Raw genomic sequence first — 21,106 nt, 5'->3', positions numbered from 1 at the left:
ACACCTGGCTGAAGGTCCAAGTTTTTAACATCTGGCTTACAAAAGGGGGTCAAAAGAAAAATGAAGGGAGGAAAAACAGGATGCTGGCTTTTGAAGTCCCCTGGAAGTCACTTCAGCCAGGACAAGAGGCTTGCAACAACGTGGGGAGGAGCAACAGCAATGACCACCACTTCGTCTGTGCCTCTTAGAAGAAGCAGTTGGTGATCAGAGGACAGATCCTGGATGTTTGGAGAACAAGGCCCTTTTTGCCTACCCTGGCTGCATCAGGCTGTTCCAGGAATGCTGCACAGCTGCCTGCTAGGCACTAAGGGATAGGTAGCTGAAATTGATTGAAATTAACCACATTTTGTCATCCAAGCCTTCCCCTGGGAGTTGCAAGCCTTTATTGGACTCCAGAGTTCCCAAATACTTACATCAGACAGAGTCTGCCAGTGCAGTTGTCGTCTAGGTGGGGAGATGGATTCCTGGTGCTTCCTACTCCACTATCCTCCCAGAATCCTTTGTGTCTAATGTGTTTTTAAGATATTTTCTTACCTTTTAAACTACCTCTGGAAGGCCGGATGCAGTGGCTCATGCCTATAATCCCAGCACTTTGGGAGGCCAAGGCAGGGGGAACACCTGAGGTCAGGAGTTTGAGACCAGCCTGGCCAACATGGTGAAACCCAGTTTCTACTGAAAATACCAAAGTCAGTTGAGCATGTTGGTGCGTGCCTGTAATCCCAGCTACTTGGAAGACTGAGGCAGGAGAATCCCTTGAACCCAGGAGGTGAAGGTTGCAGTGAGCTGAGATCACGCCAGTGCACTTCAGCCTGGGTGGCAGAGTGAGACTTGGTCTCAAAAAAAAAAAAAAATACATACATACATAACTAAAATACCTCTGGAAAAGTTAATGTACTTTTGTTTGTTGACAGGCTATCATTTGCTGCTGCCATTTTGCAACCCCTGGCAACTCAAGAACTATAAGTAACTATTTTGAAATATATAAACCCAATAATGGGTTTAATTTATATAGCTGAGGCTTTTTTCAGTACCATCTTAAAGGTTTTTGTTGTTGTTGTTGTTTTATTTACTTTTGTCCAGATGACACACAATAATTTTTGGTTGAAGAAGATAGAAATCAGTGTTTCAGAAGCAGAAAAACGAACTGGAAGAAATGCCATGAACATGCAAGAAACATATACTGCTTACCTCATTGAAACAAGGTGGGTAACGAAAATTACACCTGGGCAGGTAGACAGAAAGCTTTTTCTGATAGCTATTGATGCAGACTCTGCTGTATAACAGAATTTTTTAAAGGTTATTTTTTTTTTTCGGGATTGACTTTGTTTCTTTACTTTTTTTGAGACAGGGTCTCATTCTGTTGCCCGGGCTGGAGTGCAGTGGTGCAGTCATGGCTCACTGCAGCCTCAAACTCCTGGGGTCACCTCAGTTTCCTGAGTAGCTGGCATACAGGCGTGAGCCACCATGGCTGGCTAATTTTTTTTTTTTTTTTTTGAGATGGAGTCTCACTCTGTCGCCCAGGCTAGAATGCAGTGGCATGATCTTGGCTCACTGCAATCTCTGTCTCCCGGATTCAAGCGATTCTCCTGCCTTAGCCTCCCAAGTAGCTGGGATTACAGGCATGTGCTACCACGCCCAGCTAATTTTTTTGTGTTTTTAGTAGAGACAGGGTTTCACCGTGTTGGTCAGGCTGGTCTCAAACTCCTGATCTCAAACGATCCACCCGCCTCGGCCTCCCAAAGTGTTCGGATTACAAGTGTGAGCCACTGTGTCTGGCAGTTTTAAAATTTTTTGTAGAGATGGGGTCTCACTATGTTGCTCAGTCTGGTCTCAAATTCCTGGGCTCAAGTGATACTCCTGCCTCAGCCTCCCAAAATGCTGGGATTACTCGTGTGAGCCACTGCATCCAGCCCTGTGTCTTTATCTTTTAATGGGTAAACAGCTGTATCTTTTGCTGTGATACTCTTGGTAGATAGCTATATTTTAATGAATTTATTTTGTGGGGAGAGGGGAGGTTAGTGGAATACTTTTGGAATCTGGAATAAATAACATGTATCAAATAACGATACATGCTTTGGAGGATTCCTTGGTCTTAGAATCCCTGTGCAATTCTGTAAAAGAATACCAGGTTCTCTGGCATGTAGAAGTGAACTTGGGCAGGTGGAAATGGTTAACAAAGAATTCTAGGAGTAGAGAATAAGGTCTGAATCCTCTTAGGACAGTTGGGAGTTACAAAAAATTAACAAACAGAAACATTGAGATTGGTGCTTTAGAACTTGGAGTAAATTAAGAATAAAGGGAAGTAGACACCTTTAAAAAACAAAGAAAAAGAACTTGGTGAGTAAAAATAGAAAAGACAAATTATGGAGTAGGAAATAAAAACTCACCAGAAAAGTTGTCTTTTACCTCCTAAGGGAAAAGCTAAAGGAATTAGAGTTGTTTTGTCTAAGGAAAGGCAAGGGAAGACTCAATTTGTTGTTGTCAGTTATTAACAATTTATATAAAGAATAGTGTACTATTTCTTTTCTGTCTGCAGAGATTGAGCAGAAATGCTTTCAATTAAAACAAATAGATATGAGAGAATTGTTGATAGCCAGTAAAATTATAGACTACCAAACCTAGCTGGGCATGGTGGCTCATGCCTGTAATCTCCACACTTTGGGAGGCCAAGGCAGGCAGATCACCTGAGGTCAGGAGTTTGAGACCACCCTGGCCAACATGGCGAAACTCCGTCTCTACTAAAAATATGAAAATTAGCCAGGTGTGGTGGTCCCAGCTACTCGGGAGGCTGAGGCAGGAGAATCACTTGAACCTGGGAGGTGGAGATTGCAGTAAGCTGAGATTGCCACTGCACTCCAGCCTGGGTGACAGAGCGAGAGACTGTCTCAAAAAAAGAAAAAAAGAAAAAAAAAAAACTACCAAACCAAGTTAAGTGTTATAACAATGTTTTAATGTTAATACTTTTTTTTTTTTTTTTTTGAGATGGAGTCTCACTCTGTCACCCAGGCTAGAGTGCAGTGGCGCGATCTCGGCTCACTGCAAACTCTGCCTCCCGAGTTCAAGTGATTCACCTGCCTTAGCCTCCCAAGTAGCTGGTATCACAGGCGCCCGTCACCATGTAGTTTTAGTAGAGATGGGGTTTCACCATGTTGGCCAGACTGGTCTCGAATTTCTGACCTCGTGATCCACCCACCTCGGCCTCCCAAAGTGCTGGGATTACAGGCATGAGCCACCGCATCTGGCCAATGTTAATACTTTTTTAAGAAAAAAAATTTTAACCTACCGTTTTCATAGGCTTTACCTGTGAGCTTGCCTTAGTGCTGAACCCTGTGACTTTTCAAGGCTTCTTCCAGGTCTGTGTTTCTGCCTAAAATAAAAGTTTAAATCTTGGTGAAGATTGTCTACAGACAATTCTGAAAATTTAGTTTTCCTTCTACCAGAAAGAAAGAAAAAGAGAGAAAAGAATCTTCTAAAAAAAAAAGAGAAAATTTTTATACAGTAAGAAGTTTAGGAAAAGAGAGAGGTAATGTGATTCTTTTCAAAATTAGGTCATTTCATGACATATATATGTTTATGTATCCCAGAGATTTGTAAGGTTATTTTTTAAAGATCATGGCCCTGTGAGAGGATTTTTGTTTCTGTTTTTTTGTTTTTTAAGTTAAATTAGCCACTTTAAAAATAATACTTCAGAAAACAGTGTTAGCTGTAGCCTTCTAAGTAAATTTTAAGTTTACAATGAAAAAGGATATATTTGGTATATGCCTGTTTTTTCACCCACATAGGTATTGACTACTTTTACTGCTAGGAGAGAACCTTGATTTGGATAATCTGGAATAACTTAATAATGTTTGTACTTGACTTTGAAATAAATAAAGGATCATTGTTTTCTTCTGTAGCCCAGTTCTAATTTGAACCTGGGAGTTAGAAGTGACCATACATCAGTAATAGCTAGACTGTGAATACATATTTAAGTAGATCATCAATAAATGTGTGGTACACAAAAGGATTATTGAGTCAACTTTCGCAACTGTATTTCAATATAAATTTATTTTAAAACATGGATTTTATACTTAAGAACATGTTGGAATTACTTGAAAAATTGGTTAAACAACTGCAGGATTTGGGGTAGGGCCCAGGATTTTACATTTTTTATTTAAAGGTCCAGCTGCTTTCAGTACAGATGGGCGATGGACCTTTTTTTTTTTTTTAAGGTGGAGTCTCGCTCTGTCACCCAGGCTGGAATGCCGTGACATGATCTTGACTCACTGCAACCTCCTCTTCCCAGGTTCAAGTGATTCTCCCACCTCAGCTTCCCAAGTAGCTGGGATTACAGACTTGCACCACCACACCCAGCTGATTTTTGTATTTTTAGTAGAGATGGGGTTTTGCCATGTTGGCCAGGCTGGTCTTGAACTCCTGACCTCAAGTGATCTGCCTGCCTTGGCCTCCTCCCAAAGTGCTGGAATTACAGGTGTGAGCCAATGTGCCCAGCTGGACCATGATTTTTGATTGTTGTCTTTTAAACTACAAAGGCTTTCCATTTTAAGACAGGTTTATCTGTCTTTTCTCTTTATGATTTATGTTTTTTCTGTTTTAAGAAATTCTTCCCTACTCCACATCATATAGACATGGGATTTGAGAAATACTGATTTTGAATAGATTGTTTTATACTATCCCTAAGGTTAACTGACCTTCATCAACCGCAATCATCAAATTTCTTAATTTAATTATGTAGTATTGTTTCTGTAATTCAGTGTTTTGCAGACAGTTGTGGACAATATGAATATTATTGACCCTTCATGTTAACTAGAAATTCAACTTCTGTCATGTAGCTTACCTACCTACCTACCTTTTGGATACAAGTAGAAAGCCCATTTAGCAACTGTCTGTAGTCCAATTGTCGAGAGGGTTTTGTTTCTGTAATTTTTTTTTTTGTAAATTAGCCACCTAAAAAATACTTTAAAAATTAGTGTTAACTCTAGCTTCCAAAGTAAATTCTTTTTTTTTTTGAGACAGAGTCTTGCTCTGTCGCCCAGGCTGGAGTGCAGTGGCACGATCTCAGCTCATTGCAACCTCCACCCTCTGGGGTTCATACCATTCTCCTGCCTCAGCCTCCCGAGTAGCTGGGACTACAGGCGCGCAACACCACGCCTGGGTAATTTTTTGTATTTTTTAGTAGAAACGGGGTTTCACTGTGTTAGCCAGGATCGTCTTGATCTTCTGAGCTCGTGATCCACCCTCCTCGGCCTCCCAAAGTGCTGGGATTACAGGCATGAGCCACTGCGCCTGGCCAGTAAATTCTTAAGTTTAAAATTAAACAGGATGTTTTCGATATGTGCCTATTCTATAGTGTTATAGTTTAGTGGGCTAAGATTGAATAAAACTAAAGTCCCTGGTTTTTAATTCCCCAAGAGATTTTTGTATGTGTTCTTCTTCATTGAATAGGAACTCTTTTAAAATAAATATGTCTCTTTTAGAATAGGTAGTAATGCCTTGATGGCTTGGAAGGCAGTATGTTATTAATTCTTTTAAGTTGTAAAACATGGTTAATGATCATATTTTCATTGTGGGGGTTAAATATTACAAGTAAAACCATTTAGGTGCTATTGAATAGTTGTTGAGTGATTAGATAAATGAGGTAGTTTTGGGGTCTAATGAAAGTCTTCTCTGTGCTTTTAGTCAGTTTATAATGAAACTACTAGACCCTGCCTTTTTGGGTTTTTTTTTGGTGTTTGTTTGTTTTTCTTGAGATGGAGTTTCGCTCTTGTTGCCCAGGCTGGAGTGCGTTGGCGCGATCTCAGCTCAGTGCAACCTCTGCCTCCCGGGTTCAAGCAATTCTTCTGTCTCAGCCTCCTGGGTAGCTGGGATTACAGGCACCTGCCACCACGCCCAGATAATTTTTTGTATTTTTAGTAGAGACAGGGTTTCACCATGTTGGCCAGGCTGGTCTCGAACTCCTGATCCACCCACCTTGACCTCCCAAAGTGCTGGGATTACAGGCGTGAGCCACCGCATCCAACCGCGTTTTTGTTTTTTTTTTTTTAAACACTTATGCAGACCTTCTATCAGCCCTGTAGATGTACTGCTTATAGGCTTTATTTATCCACTTATTTACAAGTTTTGGGTTCTGTTGGTAGTGATTTTGAATAATTTGAAACTTGAGATTAACCCAAGTATTTTTTCAGCTGAAGTTGGGCATTGTAATTGGGATAGTATTAGTTATAACTAATGTCTAGGTATACTCTTTAAAATGAATTATGATTTAATAATTCTATTTTTTTTTGCCATGGGAGCCATTTGTGCATTTTGCATTTCATATTTTGGTTCATTTTTATTAATATGCAATGAATAAATTTAGTAGCAAACTTAAAAAATGATAAAAATGAGCATCTATTGTGCTGAGCATGGCATGATGTAAATACTTTCTCTAGACTTTATTTGGAGACTGATTTAACTTCTATGACTTTTTGTCCTAATGTACAAATACACCTTGTGCATTTCATGGAGGGCAAACAGGTTATTGTCAAGCAAATTAGAAAATAGCAAGGTCCTGATAATGTTTAGAAGACTGGTGCTTCCTAATAGGTCTTACTTATGCTGGCAAGAAATCCTAAGTAGTCAAAATATTTAAAATATCCTTTATATGATTTTACCTTAACTTTCCGCCAAAAGTAAATTGAACTTTTGTATGTATGAGACATGGCATTGCCTACCAGCCCTTTATAATTAAAAGTAAGACTGGAGATGAATTTTTATGACCCCTCTTCGCCATTCTTTCAGAGCTAACTAATATTTTGTTCTTTTGGATATTTCTTGGTACTTGGATTAATCTGATTTATTAATAACCTAAATTGAAGTTTTTGTGGTGTCTTGGTCTTTGTTGTGAATGTTATTCTCTCATTTTGGCAGAATTGAAGTTAAAAATGCTTTTTATTTAATGAAACACTAGCTAAACTAGATTTTATCATATTATAAAATCAATTATTTATGCATTAAGGCTTTTAGAGTGTTCCTAATAAAACTGTTTCTCTTATGTTTAAACAGGCTTTCTGTAACAGAAAGAAAGTGGTTAGGAGTAAGGGCTTTGAAATCAGATGGATCTGAGTGCTTTATCCACAGACCTTTGTGATCATAGGCAGAGCATATACTGTGCAACTGTGTCCTCATCTGTAAAATGAGGATAATAAATCTCTGCCTCACAGGGTTGTCATAAGGATTAAATATGAAAATACATGAGGCCAAGGCAGGAGGATGGCTTAAGCCCAGGAGTTTGACACCAGCCTGGGCAACATAGCTGGACCCCATCTTTACAAAAAAATTAAAGTATTAGCCAATGTGGTGACATGTGCCTGTGGTCCCAGCTACTCAGGAGGCTGAGGTGGGAGGATTGCCTGAGCCCAGGAGGCGAAGGCTGCAGTAAGCGGTGATTGCACCACTGCACTCCAGCCTGAGCAACAGTGGGACCCTGTCTTGAAAAAAAAGAAAAGAAAATGTATGAAAAGTTCTTTACTTAGTGCCTGGTTCATAATCATTCTGTAGTTATAATTTTAAAGGTAATTATATTTATGTGTATGTATTTTTGTTTATAAAAAATAACAAGTGTTGTTCTGTTCCTTTTCAGGTCAGTTGAACATACCGATGGTCAGAGTGTCCTAACAGACTCACTATGGCGGCGATATAGTGAATTTGAGTTGTTGAGAAGCTACCTTTTAGTTTACTATCCACATATTGTTGTGCCACCTCTGCCAGAAAAACGGGTAAGAAGTGAAATGGCAGTAGTTTAGAAGTATTCAGCGTTGAAACTATTCTTAATGATTATTTTGTTTACCTAGGCAGAATTTGTTTGGCATAAACTCTCTGCTGACAACATGGATCCAGATTTTGTGGAGAGGCGACGGATTGGTTTAGAAAACTTTCTCTTGAGGATTGCTTCACATCCCATCCTTTGTAGAGACAAAATCTTCTATCTGTTTTTAACACAGGTATTTTTCTTTTATTTAGTCTTAGTAAAATATTCATTTAATTTGGGTTTCTTAAAAAAATTGTAGAATACTTATTTTAAGGATCTTTTCATTAATTTATATGCAATTTATTTTTTGTTATGAATTTCTAATTAATGGATTATGTCATTCTTTTGGCTAACTTTTTCTATTTAAAGATACTGATGATGGTATTTTTGGTATCATTTAAATAATATTAAAATTTGTCTTCAGTATTTTGAAGCCCAGATCTATAAAATCTTGGGTTCACCTTTGGTAATCTTTTAGAAGTTGGATTGAATGTTTAATTTTGAAGTGAAAAGAAATTTTTTTAAACTTCTCTCTCCAATTCCTGCTGAAGTAAGAACAGAATGATAGAAATTTAATTTACTTAATTTGGAATATTTGCTTTGCAATAATGATTTCTAAAATTAACTTCAATTTTTAGGAAGGTAACTGGAAGGAGACTGTGAATGAAACTGGGTTTCAGCTGAAGGTAAGAATATTTATATGAAATTTGCCATGTTCCTTTACAGTTCCCAGCATGGTGCCATGCACTCATTGGGAACTTGGTATTTATTGAATAAATGAATGTTGGAAATCGTCTTACAATAAATATCATTGGTAAGGTTTTCAAAGAAACACTACAATTCACTTTTGATTTGTGTAATTTTAGTTACTTATGAGACTATAATGGGCAAATTTATTCTACAGGGAAAGAACATTTTGAAACAGTGAATTTTTTTTTTTTTTTTAGTTAGTGTTTATAGTAATGAAGCAGTAATTTAAATACAAGTTGTAGATTTTCCCCAGTGTACTAGTATTATACCTTGCCTCTTTTTTTCTTCTGTCCTGTTTCCATTCGTATCCCTGCCCCCGACAATTGCTCACTCTATCAGATATGAAAGAGTCCAACCTTAGCAGTCTAAAAGATAAGCCCTTAGTCATGCTTCTTCTGTCTGTTGAGACATGGTGGTCAGTTTGAAATGGGGACAAAGGAGTCATTTTTAAATAGTTCTAAGTTTTATCTGTTAGTGGTATAGGATTATTTAGTTTTTGTAACAGCTTTTTAAATTTAGTCATTAGAATTAGTGTTTGGGAATGAGATGATGATCTGAAAATCGAGGAGCATTAGTAGTGGTAAGCTGGACACTTGAGTTCTATGCTGCTGTTTATTTCTTCCCTAAAAGAAATACAACAAAGGTTATTACAAACTTTTTAAAGTTTTCATCTCTGGTGTAAACTGAATAGGTAAGTAGACTAACAGAATATAAATTGATATATAACATAATATAAATTGTTCAATGACTCACATGATAATACAGTACCAAAAGTTCAATATAATATGTCTAGACAAGAAGAAGAAAATTTTTTTACAGTAATTTAAAAAACACTTCCCATGCATTGGCCCATAGATATTTGAAATTTGGCACAAAACAGACTAGAAAGAGGAAAATTTTTTTCTGCAGAGAAAATATGATAAACCAGTTCTGTCATAAACTGATTCTAATTTATAAATATTTTGGAGTTTTTATGATTTTGAGACAGAGTCTTGCTCTGTCACCCAGGCCAGAGTGCAGTGGTGTGATCATGGCTCACTGCAGCCTTGAACTCCTGGACTCAAGCGATCCGCCTGCCTCAGCCTCCCAAGCAGCTGAGACTACAGGCGCGTGCCACCATACCTAGCTAATTTTAAAATTTTTCTTTTGTAAAGATGAGGTCTCACTATGTTGCCCAGGCTAGTTTCGAACTCCTGGGCTCAATCGATTCTCTCTCCTCAGCCTCCCGAAGTGCTAGTTTTACTGTGCCCAGCTATAAATATTTAGTTGACAGTTATACTGAAACAATTAGAATTTTCTTGGCTGTAATTCATCACTTTATAACACTCAGAGAGAATGGTAGAATTTGAGTTTAGGGATGGATTTGAAATAACTTGGAAGTTTAAAAACTGATTTATGTTTAGATAGAGTTTTCTGAAAAATAGTTTGATATGTTAAAAGCTAACAAGGAAAAGATTAAACTAAAATACAATCATTTTAGTGAATTCTCTTTATATAACAAAAATTTTAAAAATTCTAGTCATTAAGTCTTTACTGCAGTTAATAGTTATCAGTTTTTGTCTTTGAATACAGTTTTTGGCCGTAACTTTAGTGATTCTGAGAAAACTCTGGAGTTTCTCCATCATTATAAAATTGCTATTTACCAGTGCCTTGAATCTTATGTGTAGGTGCTGCTTAAGTATTTAGATAGAATGTTTCATTGTGGGGGAGCCTTATGTATTGTACTTTTGAAAAGTATTTGAAAGGTAATATCAGTATACAGAATTAATAATTGAAAACATCAGACTTCTAATGTAGTGAGCCAGAAATAAAATTGATGGAGAGAATTCGGAAACCCATGTGTCTTTCTGTATTCCTTATTTTGTTGTGGATGTTTCTTGTTTTAAGTCCTTCCTCCCATCAGGGAAATGGGACCTTTTTGCATAGCCTCATATACATGTGTACATCATACAAATGTCCACAATCATATGTAAATAACATACGTGTGTGTGTATGTGTGTGTGTGTATATATATATATATGTATATATATAAAGAGAGAATGAGTGTGTCACATTTCACTTATCTGGAGGTCATATATTTGACAGTTACAGCTAATCTGATCACAGTTGAAAGCTGGGACTTAAGCAAAACTGACTTCTGAGATGTTCAAGGGGATGTAACATGGCTTCCTGCTATACTTTACTACTATGGTCTTCCTGTAGCTGACCCATTAATTTTATTATAGGTATTCAGACAAATTTTGCTGTTTTTTAGGTTACAGCCTATTTTAGCAGAGGATTAAAAAGTGAGTGGAGACAGGCACATTGTGACAGTAGTGACAATTGACAGCTGAGCCTGATAGCGGAAAAGGAGGTAGCAGTGGTATGTGAGTCACACATCGCAGAATGGGTACATTTGGCGTGAGGCAAAATCCCTACCCACCTGTAACCCCTAGGGCTTCACTGTATCATAGATGAGTTCAGTATTAATTGTTTGTAATGGTTAACTGGAGGCCTCAAGAAAAAGTAGAATTTTGTTTGTGTACTCTTAATTCAGTGTGTGGTCAGCGGACTGCATGTAACTCAGTTGATGGGATTGTTTGTTCAAAATACTGAATTCATCCCAGACGTACATCCCATTAGCCTAAAACTTGACAACTATTGCTATAAGGCGATAAAGAAAACTATTTTTAGGAAGATAATTTGAGAAAGATTGTCAAAAACGGTAAAAAAGAAGAAAACTTTTTTTAGAATCTAAAACAGTTTCTTATCTGAGTATTACCATAATCATATATGCTTACTATGTGCTAAGCACTATACTATAATTATACTATGTTTATTTTGCTCAATATTGCCTCAGTACCTTTGAGGTGAGTTAATATTCTCATTTGTTAGATGAGGAACTCTAGAATGTGACTTAGCCAAGGTCACATAATTACAAGTGATAGAGGCTGAATCCAAGTCTAGACTAACTGAAAGCCCTCCTTAATTACCATCCCATATTACCTCTCTTGCTTATTAATTATATAATTAATATTTGCAGAGATGGTTGTTAAAGGAAGTGTTGAAAGCTTTATTTCTGTGAACATGAGGTCATTCTGAATGAGACCAAATAGTCATATCTTATAAGAATATTTGACCTTGGCTCTTGGATTGTTGTCCTCAAATTGAAATGTTATCTTACTTTAATTTTCCTTTTCTCAGACATATTTTGTCTGTAGTTTTGGCGTACTAGATTAATATTTTCTTTTTTTTTTTTTTGAGATGGAGTCTTGCTCTGTCGCCCCGGCTGGAGTGCAGTGGTGCGATCTCTGCTCACTGCAAGCTCCGCCTCCCGGGTTCACGCCATTCTCCTGCCTCAGCCTCCTGAGTAGCTGGGACTACAGGCGCTCACCACCATGCCTGACTAATTTTTTGTTTTGTATTTTTTAGTAGAGACGGGGTTTCACCATGTTAGCCAGGATGGTCTCGATCTCCTGACCTTGTGATCTGCCCGCCTCAGCCTCCCAAAGTGCTGGGATTACAGGCGTGAGCCACCGTGCCTGGCCGGCAATATTTTCGTAAAATTTTTGAGAGTGATTATTACACCCAGAAAGATAATCATAAAATTTAGTTTCTTTTTTTCTTTCTTTTTTTTTTTTTGACACGGAGTCTCACTCTGTCACTTAGGCTGGAGTGCCGTGGTGTGATCTCGGTTCACTGCAAGCTTCACCTCCCCAGTTCAAGCCATTCTCCCACCTCAGCCTCCCGAGTAGCTGAGACTACAGGCGCCCACCACCATGCCCGGCTAATTTTTCTGTATTTTTAGTAGAGATAGGGTTTCACCATGTTAGCCAGGATGGTCTTGATCTCTTGACCTCGTGATCCATCTGCCTCAGCCTCCCAAAGTGCTGGGATTACAGGTGTGAGCCACCATGCCTGGCCAAAATTTAGTTTCTTTTTATCTGTGTTCTATTTAACATAAGCATGAGCAACCAGTTTTTTCATCATTACTGGTTATTGACATTTCTTCTTTTTGGGGGGGTGGAATATTTATATAAATACTCAATCTGGGCTTAGTGGCATGTTCCTATAGTTCTAGCTACTTGGGAAGCTGAGGCAGGAGGATCACTTTAGCCCAGGAGTTTGAGACCAGACTGGGTAACATAGCAAGTCTCTGTTTCTACTTAAAAATAAATACATACACAAAATATAAATACTCATTTTACTTAATTCAGTGAAAGAAGGGCAAAGGGTTTATCCCTAGAGTAATGAACATATAAACTAGTTGCTTTAGTATAAAAGTAACGTTTTAACTCAGTTAACATAGTTAGTCATGAAAGCATTGTTCTAAATACCCAATCCTTAAATGAATTTAGGCTGATTCATAAGAACCCTGGACCCTGCCTCTTCCTTGGGGCAAGGACTACCAGAGCCAAGGTCTGGGCCCTTAGTTAGGATCTCTGTTAATCTCGTTATTGCACAGGAACTCTGAGAGATCCAATGTGGAGATTCCAAATGCTGGTGCCTACAGTGTGAGGTACTCTTCTAAGTGTTGTGGATACAGTAGTGAATGAGCTGGAAATACTCATAAACTCTATGTTATTGTGGAGCTTATATTTTAGTGATTGGAGACATTAAGTTAGCATTTAAATAAAAAATAAGATACTTTAAAATAGTGATAAGTAGTATAAAGGACATAAAGCATCGTCCTTGTTGGGGAATATGACAGCAGGGATTATTTTTCAGGGGTTACCCTAAGATGAGTGACCATAAAGTTTATTATCCAAATGGGACCCCTTTAGAGAGGAAATAGGGACATTTAAGATGGGGACCACATGTTGTGCTCCAGCCTGGGTGACGGAGCAAGACTCTGTCTTGAAAAAAAAAAAGATTAGGACAACAGTTATAAACCAGGACTCTCCTGGGCAAACCAGGCCACATGGTCACCCTCCTTTAAAAAGCTTACATTTGAGCCAAGACATTAGTGATGATAAGAAACCTGCAGTGAAGTCACCAGAGGCCAAGGAAGAGGAATGCTCCTTCAGAGGGAGGCCCAGACTGGGTGTGCTTTACTAGGTAATGTGTGGGGGAAGATAAAGCAGGTAAAAGTGTTGCCACAGCAGCCTTTGTACAGTCCGAGGGCCACCTTCACACTGTGCCTTTTTATGGCTCTTATATTCTTTTTTTTTTTTTTTTTTTTTGAGACGGAGTCTTGCTCTGTCACCCAGGCTGGAGTGCGGTGGCGCAATCTCGGCTCACTGCAAACTCTGCCTCACGGGTTCAAGCGATTCTCCTGCCTCAGCCTCCTGAGTAGCTGGGATTACAGGCATGTGCCACCACACCTGGCTAATTTTTTATATTTTTAGTAGAGACAGGGTTTTGCCATATTGGCCAGGCTGGTTTCAAACTCCTGACCTCATGATCCGCCCGCCTCAGCCTCCCAAAGTGCTGGGATTACAGGCATAAGCCACCGTGCCCGGCTTATGGCTCTTGTATTCTTAACGGACAGCCAAGAATCAAGTGAACAAGATGATTTCAGATAATGCTGTTTTAAAGGAAGTAAAATAGGATCATAGGAAACAATAATGAATTAAGGGGCATCTTTAGGTATTGAATGGGGAATCTGATTAGGTGGGCGATAACCTATCAGATTTGGAACAGTCCAGGTAGTTTTTCAGAGATCCAGCGGTTTGGTGACATTTTAGTCAGCTTCCCCTTTTTTATGTAATCTTGTGAAATGAGCAGATTGAGTTGGGTGTGGAGATGGACCCGATCTGACAAAACATTTGGTTAGCAAAGGTTAGAATGGTGACCTTTTACATTTATATGACTTTTAAAAAATTGGTAAATTGGTGACTTTAAAAGTAAAAAATAAATTGCTGGTGTTAAAAAGCATGAGATTCAAGAAAAGATAGAAATGAATATTTTTTTCTTAGTGTTTTATGTAGTTTCATCCTCATTTAAAGAATCACATTTTGCATGTGACTGAAGTCATGAACACTTACAAGAGCCTTTGGTTTTTAGTGATTTTTAATGTATACCTTAAATTCATAGGTGTTTTTATTTATAAGGACTTTGATGTATATTAGCTAATTTTTCCTTGAGATGTAAGAAGGATCCAGAATTTGTGAAATACTGATTTTAGAAATAGGAGAATTCCATAAGAGAATGCCCTAAAATCAAAATAAACTACTTTAGATATTCTTTAGATAGCCCTTTAAATCTCTTTTGGTCTGGAGTTCTAGGAGGCTGAACTTGTGAGTAGTATATTTGTTATATTTGTTTTTATTTTCTTAGCCAAGTAACCTGGGAAGCCTTAGTAATATTTTTGTTTTGTTTGTTTATTCATTAACAGTATTTGTAATTATGGGTTGGAAGTTGTAATAGTGTAAAATTTTCAAGGTGGGATTTTAAAAACCAGACCACATTTAGAAATTGATTCCTGATTGAGCTACCTTTTATGAACCCTAATAGTTCTTCTACCTTGGTTAGAAAAGTTGTTTGGTTGTCTTTTTTTTTTGTTTTTTTTAATGAGAATTTAGGACAGGACAGGATTTGGATGTGTTAAGTATACATTTTATGCAGTGAAATTATTATTTAGTATTTATCCCTCAGTTTCTTCTTTGAGAGTAATTATCTAGAATTAAGTGAAGAAAATAGTTAAAAAGTTGTGTTGTCTTACAACATTTTCTGCTAGCTAGAAAGTAATTGCTGTAATCTAGCTTGTTTTATTTAGTAGAGTGTTACTTAGTACATGTATTTCTTTTTTTTTTTTTTTTTTTTTTTTGAGACAGAGTCTCGCACTGTCGCCCAGGCTGGAGTGCGGTGGTGCGATCTCGGCTCACTGCAAGCTCCGCCTCCCGGGTTCACGCCATTCTCCTGCCTCAGCCTCTCCGGAGTAGCTGGGACTACAGGCACGCGCCACCACGCCTGGCTAATTTTTTGTATTTTTAGTAGAGACAGCGTTTCACCGTGGTCTCGATCTCCTGACCTCGTGCTCCGCCTGCCTCGGCCTCCCAAAGTGCTGGGATTACAAGCGTGAGCCACCGCGCCCGGCCTAGTACATGTGTTTCTATATTCTTTCTTCTAAAATATAGATTGTGAAAATGAGAAAAACCAATGTACATTTGCTTTGGAACTACCCTCAGTAGATGCAGACTCTAAAGCAGTAGTTTCTTTTTTGAGATGGAGTCTCTCTCTGTCGTCCAGGCTGGAGTGCAGTGGCGTGATCTCAATTCACTGAAACCTCCGCCTCCCAGGTTCAAGCGACTCTCCTGCCTCAGACTCCCGAGTAGCTGGTATTACAGGCACGCGCCATCACACCCAGTTAATTTTTTTGTATTTTTAGTAGAGATGGGGGTTTCATCATGTTGGCCAGGCTGGTCTCAAACTCCTGACCTCAAGTGATCCTCCTGTCTCGGCCTTCCAAAGTGCTGGGATCACAGGCATGAGCCACTGTGCCCGGCCATGAAAGCAGTAGTTTCATTTAGTTTATATATACATATCATTGCCTTTCTTGGCCTAGAGAAAAACTACTGTTTTCACATGACCTCTTCCGAATTCTAATAATGCAGAGCTATATGCCTGTTCGTGTATTGGTTGGTGTGTACAGTTGTTTTACTTTGGTACCATTGAATGCCATGTATTCAGTCTATTTTATAGTATGTTTTTGTAGTGCTTTCAAAAATAATTACTAAGCTATTTTTTTAGGCATGTTTAATGTGTTTACAACAATTGATATGAAGAAAACTGTACTTGAGCATCTTAATTCTAAAGGGAAAGTAAAATTGTTTGAATTTTATACCCTGAAATGTAATTGTATTAAGTGAACAAATTATTTTTTCCAGGCAGACTCCAGGTTAAAAGCGCTTAATGCAACATTCAGAGTGAAAAACCCAGACAAGTAAGGTTTTGTTTTAATAACAGTTACAATGTTGTTTTGAATGGTGCTATCAATCTATTTAATTTTTCATTTCTGAATGTATGCACTTTATTTGCTAAATAGTTTACATATTCACATTTAGTGAAATCCTTTTAAAGTCTAAAACTGAATTTGAAATTTGATAACTTGATTGGGGGTATGATTGTGACTGAAGTTTTATAAAATTAAACCATTGCTTTTTTCTAGAAGGGTTTGTTAAGTGTTGTTGCAAATATCAGAAAAATGAGAAAAGTAATTTTAATTTTATAGTTTTCCTTATATGATTTTGCTTGTTAAATATGCACAGCTCAAGATAAGAAAATTATATACTTTTTACATATACTTAATAATGAACCGTCTAGTTTGTATACCAAGAAAATTTCACGAAGGTATATGACAAATACTTGATTTTATCAATATCAGCTAGTATTTGTGAGAGCATTTCCATATTAAAAGAAGCCAGTGTATTCAGAAATTACTTAACATGGGGTGGGACCTATGTATTTAAGATTTTGGTTTTGCTTAATCTTTAAATTTGGTGGATAATTCAAACTCTACATTATATGGACCTTTACTTGGCAATTTGGTTCAGTTAGAGTTTTTTAATTGGATATGTGCTTAGGCAGATGAGGCTTTTTTGGTTTGGAGGACCAAATTTATGAGATCTGTTAGAATTTCTCTAGTGAATCCTTCAGCACTAATTTCTACATTGTGTAAATTCTTATCAGACAAAGGTGGGGTCTGCATATTCTGATGACCTATTATGCCTGACTTTATAAAACATAACATATTAACAAAATGCCCCTGATTTTTCATATAAATTTTGAATATAAAATCTAAATGAATATTTTTAAATTTTGGTAATTAGGAGGTTGTGATGGTAACTTGAGTTTTTTCATTTTCTTTTTTTTATTTTTTGAGGCAGAGACTTGCTCTGTCGCCCAGCCTGGAGTGTAGTGGCGTGATCCCTGCTCACTGCAACCTCTGCCTCCCGGGTTCAATCAATTCTCCTGCCTCCGCCTCCCGAGTAGCTAGGATTATAGGCACCCCCTACAACGCCCAGTTAATTTTTGTATTTTAGTAGAGATGGGGTTTCGCCGTGTTAGCCAGGCTGGTCTCAAACTCCTGACTTCAAGCAATCCACCCGCCTTGGCCTCCCAAAGTTCTGGGATTACAGGTGTGAGCCACCATGCCTGGCCTTTTTTTTTTTTAATAGACTATTTTTTTTTTACAGCAGTTACAGGTTTAGTAGAGTTAGCAAAATTGAGTGGCGTATACAGAGAATTCCCAAATACCTTCTCTCCACACCCCTCCCCATTGACCTGTCACAGCCTCCCTAACTATCAGCATCCCACACCAGAGAGCTGTGTTTGTTACAGTTGATGAACCTACATTGAAACAGCATTATCAGCAAAGACCATCATTTATGTTAGGGTTCACACTTGGTGTTGGGCAGTTTTTGAGTTTGGACAAATGGATAATGACGTGTATCCACCATTATCATTTTATACAGAATAGTATTACTGTCCTAAAAATCCTCTCTACTGCACCTGTTCATCTCCTCCCTCAACCCCTGGGAATCACTGATCTTTTTATTATCGCTATAGTTTTGTTTTTTTTTTTTGGAATGTCACATCATATACAGTATGTCAACATTGAGATTGGCTTCTTTCACTTAATTTGCATCTATGGTTCCCTTGAGGTTTTTATAAGTATTATACTAACATGCATGGTATATAAGAGGTGTTCTCTAGATTAAGAACTAAAATTATAAGTCACCCTCAAAAAAAGCTCTGGAAAACTTAGTAAGCTAAGTGTATGACTTTGGTGGCTGTACATCCATTAGAGAATCATTTTTGATTGATATTTTGATAATATTTTTGATTAATACTAGTATTTTGTCAATTAGTATTTTTCAGTTGAATGAAAAATATTTTGTCAATTGAATGTTTTTCCTCCCTTTTCTGACCCAGCCAGGTTTTCTGAACTGCTGAATTTTATTTACTATCCATATTGTGTGTAGAATTTTAAGTTTAATATGACCAATAATGTCACCAAGGCAGTTTTTTTGCCCTTATGTTCTTGCTAAAGTGTATAATTGCTGTGTAATTAGTAACAGGATTTGTTTGTCTTAAATTCTGGATAATTGTGTATATTGGTCATTGTTATATCAGATTCTTAATATGTAGAATCTCTTCTAGATCTAGCTGTTACAATAGATTTTTTATATTATTATTAAAATATATTACTAAAATAGTTTTGTTATTTCCTAAAATTCAGAAAACCAGAAAGATTGTTTTAGAGGGATTACAAAGTGATGCTTCTAGTACTCGCTTCATTCATGTTTATCTTTCCTCAAACTAGACTGTTAAGAGCAGTGAGTGGGAGGGCCTGGAGTCTTCTACTTTTATGTGGCCTTAGGTACTCTGTAAATGCTTTCTTTTGCATATTGGATTGCATATACATATATATGTATACACACACATATATATATATTTTTGAGATGCAGTCTCACTATGTTGCCCAGGCTGGTCTGGAACTGCTGGGCTCAACAATCCTCCGCCTCAGCCTCTAGAATAGCTGGAACTACATGCGGATGCCACTGTGCCTGGCTTGTATATTTTTCTTAAAAGAGATGTGCCCAAGGTCTATCTCCATTTATTGAGCATCTTATATTGTTGCAAATAAACTAAACCCACTAAGTCAAAATCTAGGTGGTAAACTGACCGGATTATATAAGTAACGTACTCTCTTTTTTTTGAGACGGAGTCTCTCTGTGTCGCCCAGGCTGGAGTGCAGTGCTGCTATCTCAGCTCACTGCAAGCTCCGCCTCCCAGATTCACGCCATTCTCCTGCCTCAGCCTCCTGAGTAGCTGGGACTATAGGCACCCGCCACCACGCCCGGCAATCTCCTGTCCCTAGTAGAAGTAAACAATACTAACCACTCATGTACTGTGCTACATTGCATAGTAGAAGTTTCATCTAATGTGGCCAGTTTTTCTTGGCTGAAAAAAAAATCTATGTAACTTATACGTAAAGTGATAGTTTTTTTCTTTTAAAAGAAAACCAGTTAGATAATTGAGGTTATGATATGTTCAGGTTATTCCTCGAGCTTCTAAATATCAGGTTATATCATTTTGTTATGCTGAGTTTGGGGCAGGAAGTATGGATAGAGAAAAATCTATATAGTGAGTTTTCTTCAAGGAGCTCAAGGTACATCGTATTAAGAATGCTTACAGAGGCCAGGTGCGGTGGCTTACGCCTGTAATCCCAGCACTTTGGGAGGCCGAGGTGGGTGGATCACGAGGTCAGGAGCTCGAGACCCACCTGGCCAACATGGTGAAATCCCGTCTCTACTAAAAATACAAAAATTAGTTGGGTGTGGTGGGGCACACCTGTAATCCCAGCTACTCAGGAGGCTGAGGCAGGAGAATTGCTTGAACCCGGGAGGCGGAGGTTGCAGTGAGCCGAGATCGCGCCATTGCACTCCAGTCTGGGCAACAGAGCAAGACTCCGTCTCAAAAAAACAGAATGCTTACAGATAGGGAGGCAAGAACCAAAGTGTAGAAACTAGAAGAAGAGGAGGGTGGGGAGTGGACTGTCATTTATGATTTCTAACAGTCACTCAGACTACAGTTTCTTTTCTTTCAGGGCTTTATCTTAGGTAATAGTTGCACAAGTTGTAAAGAAGCATAAGACAATCTGTATGGCTTGATTTATTTTCAGTATAATAGCTAGGTAGAGAAAACTACAGCCGTATGCAAATATGAACTCCAAATAAGGCCGGGCACGGTGGCTCATGTCTCTAATCCCAGCACTTTGGGAGGCCAAGGCAGGCGGATCACTTGAGGCCAGGAGTTCAAGACCAGCATGGCCAACATAGTGAAACCCTGTCTCTACCAAAACTACAAAAATTAGCCAGGCATGGTGGCACATGCCTGTAATCCCAGCTACTTGGGGGGCTGAGGCACGAGAATAACTTGAACCAGGAAGGTGGAGGCTGCAGTGAGTCGAGATTGTGCCAGTGCACTTCAGCCTGGGTGGCAGAGTGAGACTCTGTCTAAAAAAAAAAGGAAAGCCATATAAAATAGATAAGTTATACCCCAAGCTGTGTTTTTGCCTTTGTTGTTTTTGAGACAAAGTCTTGCTCTGTTACCCAGGCTGGGGTGCAGTGGTATGATCTCAGCTCACTGTAGCCTCGACCTCCCAGGCTCAAATGATCCTCCCATCTCAGCCTCCCACGTAACTGGGACTATAGGCAAGTGCCATCACGCCTGGCTGGCTGGTTTTTTGTTTTTGTTTTTGTTTTTTTTTGGAGATGGAGTCTCACTCTCGCCAAGCTGGAGTGCAGTGGCGTGACCTTGGCTCACTGCAACCTCCGCCTCCCGGGTTCAAGCAATTCTCTCTGCCTCAGCCTCCCAAGTAGCTGGGATTACAGGCGCCCACCACCACGCCCAGCTAATTTTTGTATTTTTAGTAAAGACGGGGTTTCACTGTGTTGGCCAGGCTGGTCTCGCACTCCTGACTTCAGGTGATCCACCCGGCCTGGCTAATTTTTTGTACTTTTTGCAGAAACAGGGTCTCACCAGCTCAGGCTGGTCTCAAGTGATCCTCCCACCTTGGCCTCCCAAAGTGCTGGGATTACATATGTGAGCCACTGCACCTAGCCATGTTTTTGCCTTTGA

At 38.6% G+C, this 21,106-nt stretch overlaps 1 protein-coding gene across 1 annotated transcript in view; it reads left to right on the top strand.

Annotated features, from left to right (window-relative positions):
• SNX4 (sorting nexin 4) overlaps positions 1–21,106 on the top strand; it is a 73,539-nt gene that overhangs the window by 14,470 nt on the left and 37,963 nt on the right. The window contains exons 2-6 of the mRNA XM_003825223.5: positions 1,081–1,202; positions 7,622–7,757; positions 7,833–7,982; positions 8,428–8,475; positions 16,348–16,403. Coding sequence (XP_003825271.2) covers positions 1,081–1,202; positions 7,622–7,757; positions 7,833–7,982; positions 8,428–8,475; positions 16,348–16,403 — 512 coding nt within the window. The remainder of the gene's footprint in view (positions 1–1,080; positions 1,203–7,621; positions 7,758–7,832; positions 7,983–8,427; positions 8,476–16,347; positions 16,404–21,106) is intronic.

The sequence above is a fragment of the Pan paniscus genome, chromosome 2 (assembly GCF_029289425.2).
Source record: "Pan paniscus chromosome 2, NHGRI_mPanPan1-v2.0_pri, whole genome shotgun sequence".
Lineage (NCBI taxonomy): Eukaryota > Metazoa > Chordata > Mammalia > Primates > Hominidae > Pan > Pan paniscus.
The sequence above is the reverse complement of the archived record's forward strand: the minus strand, read 5'-3'. Positions and strand labels throughout refer to the sequence as shown.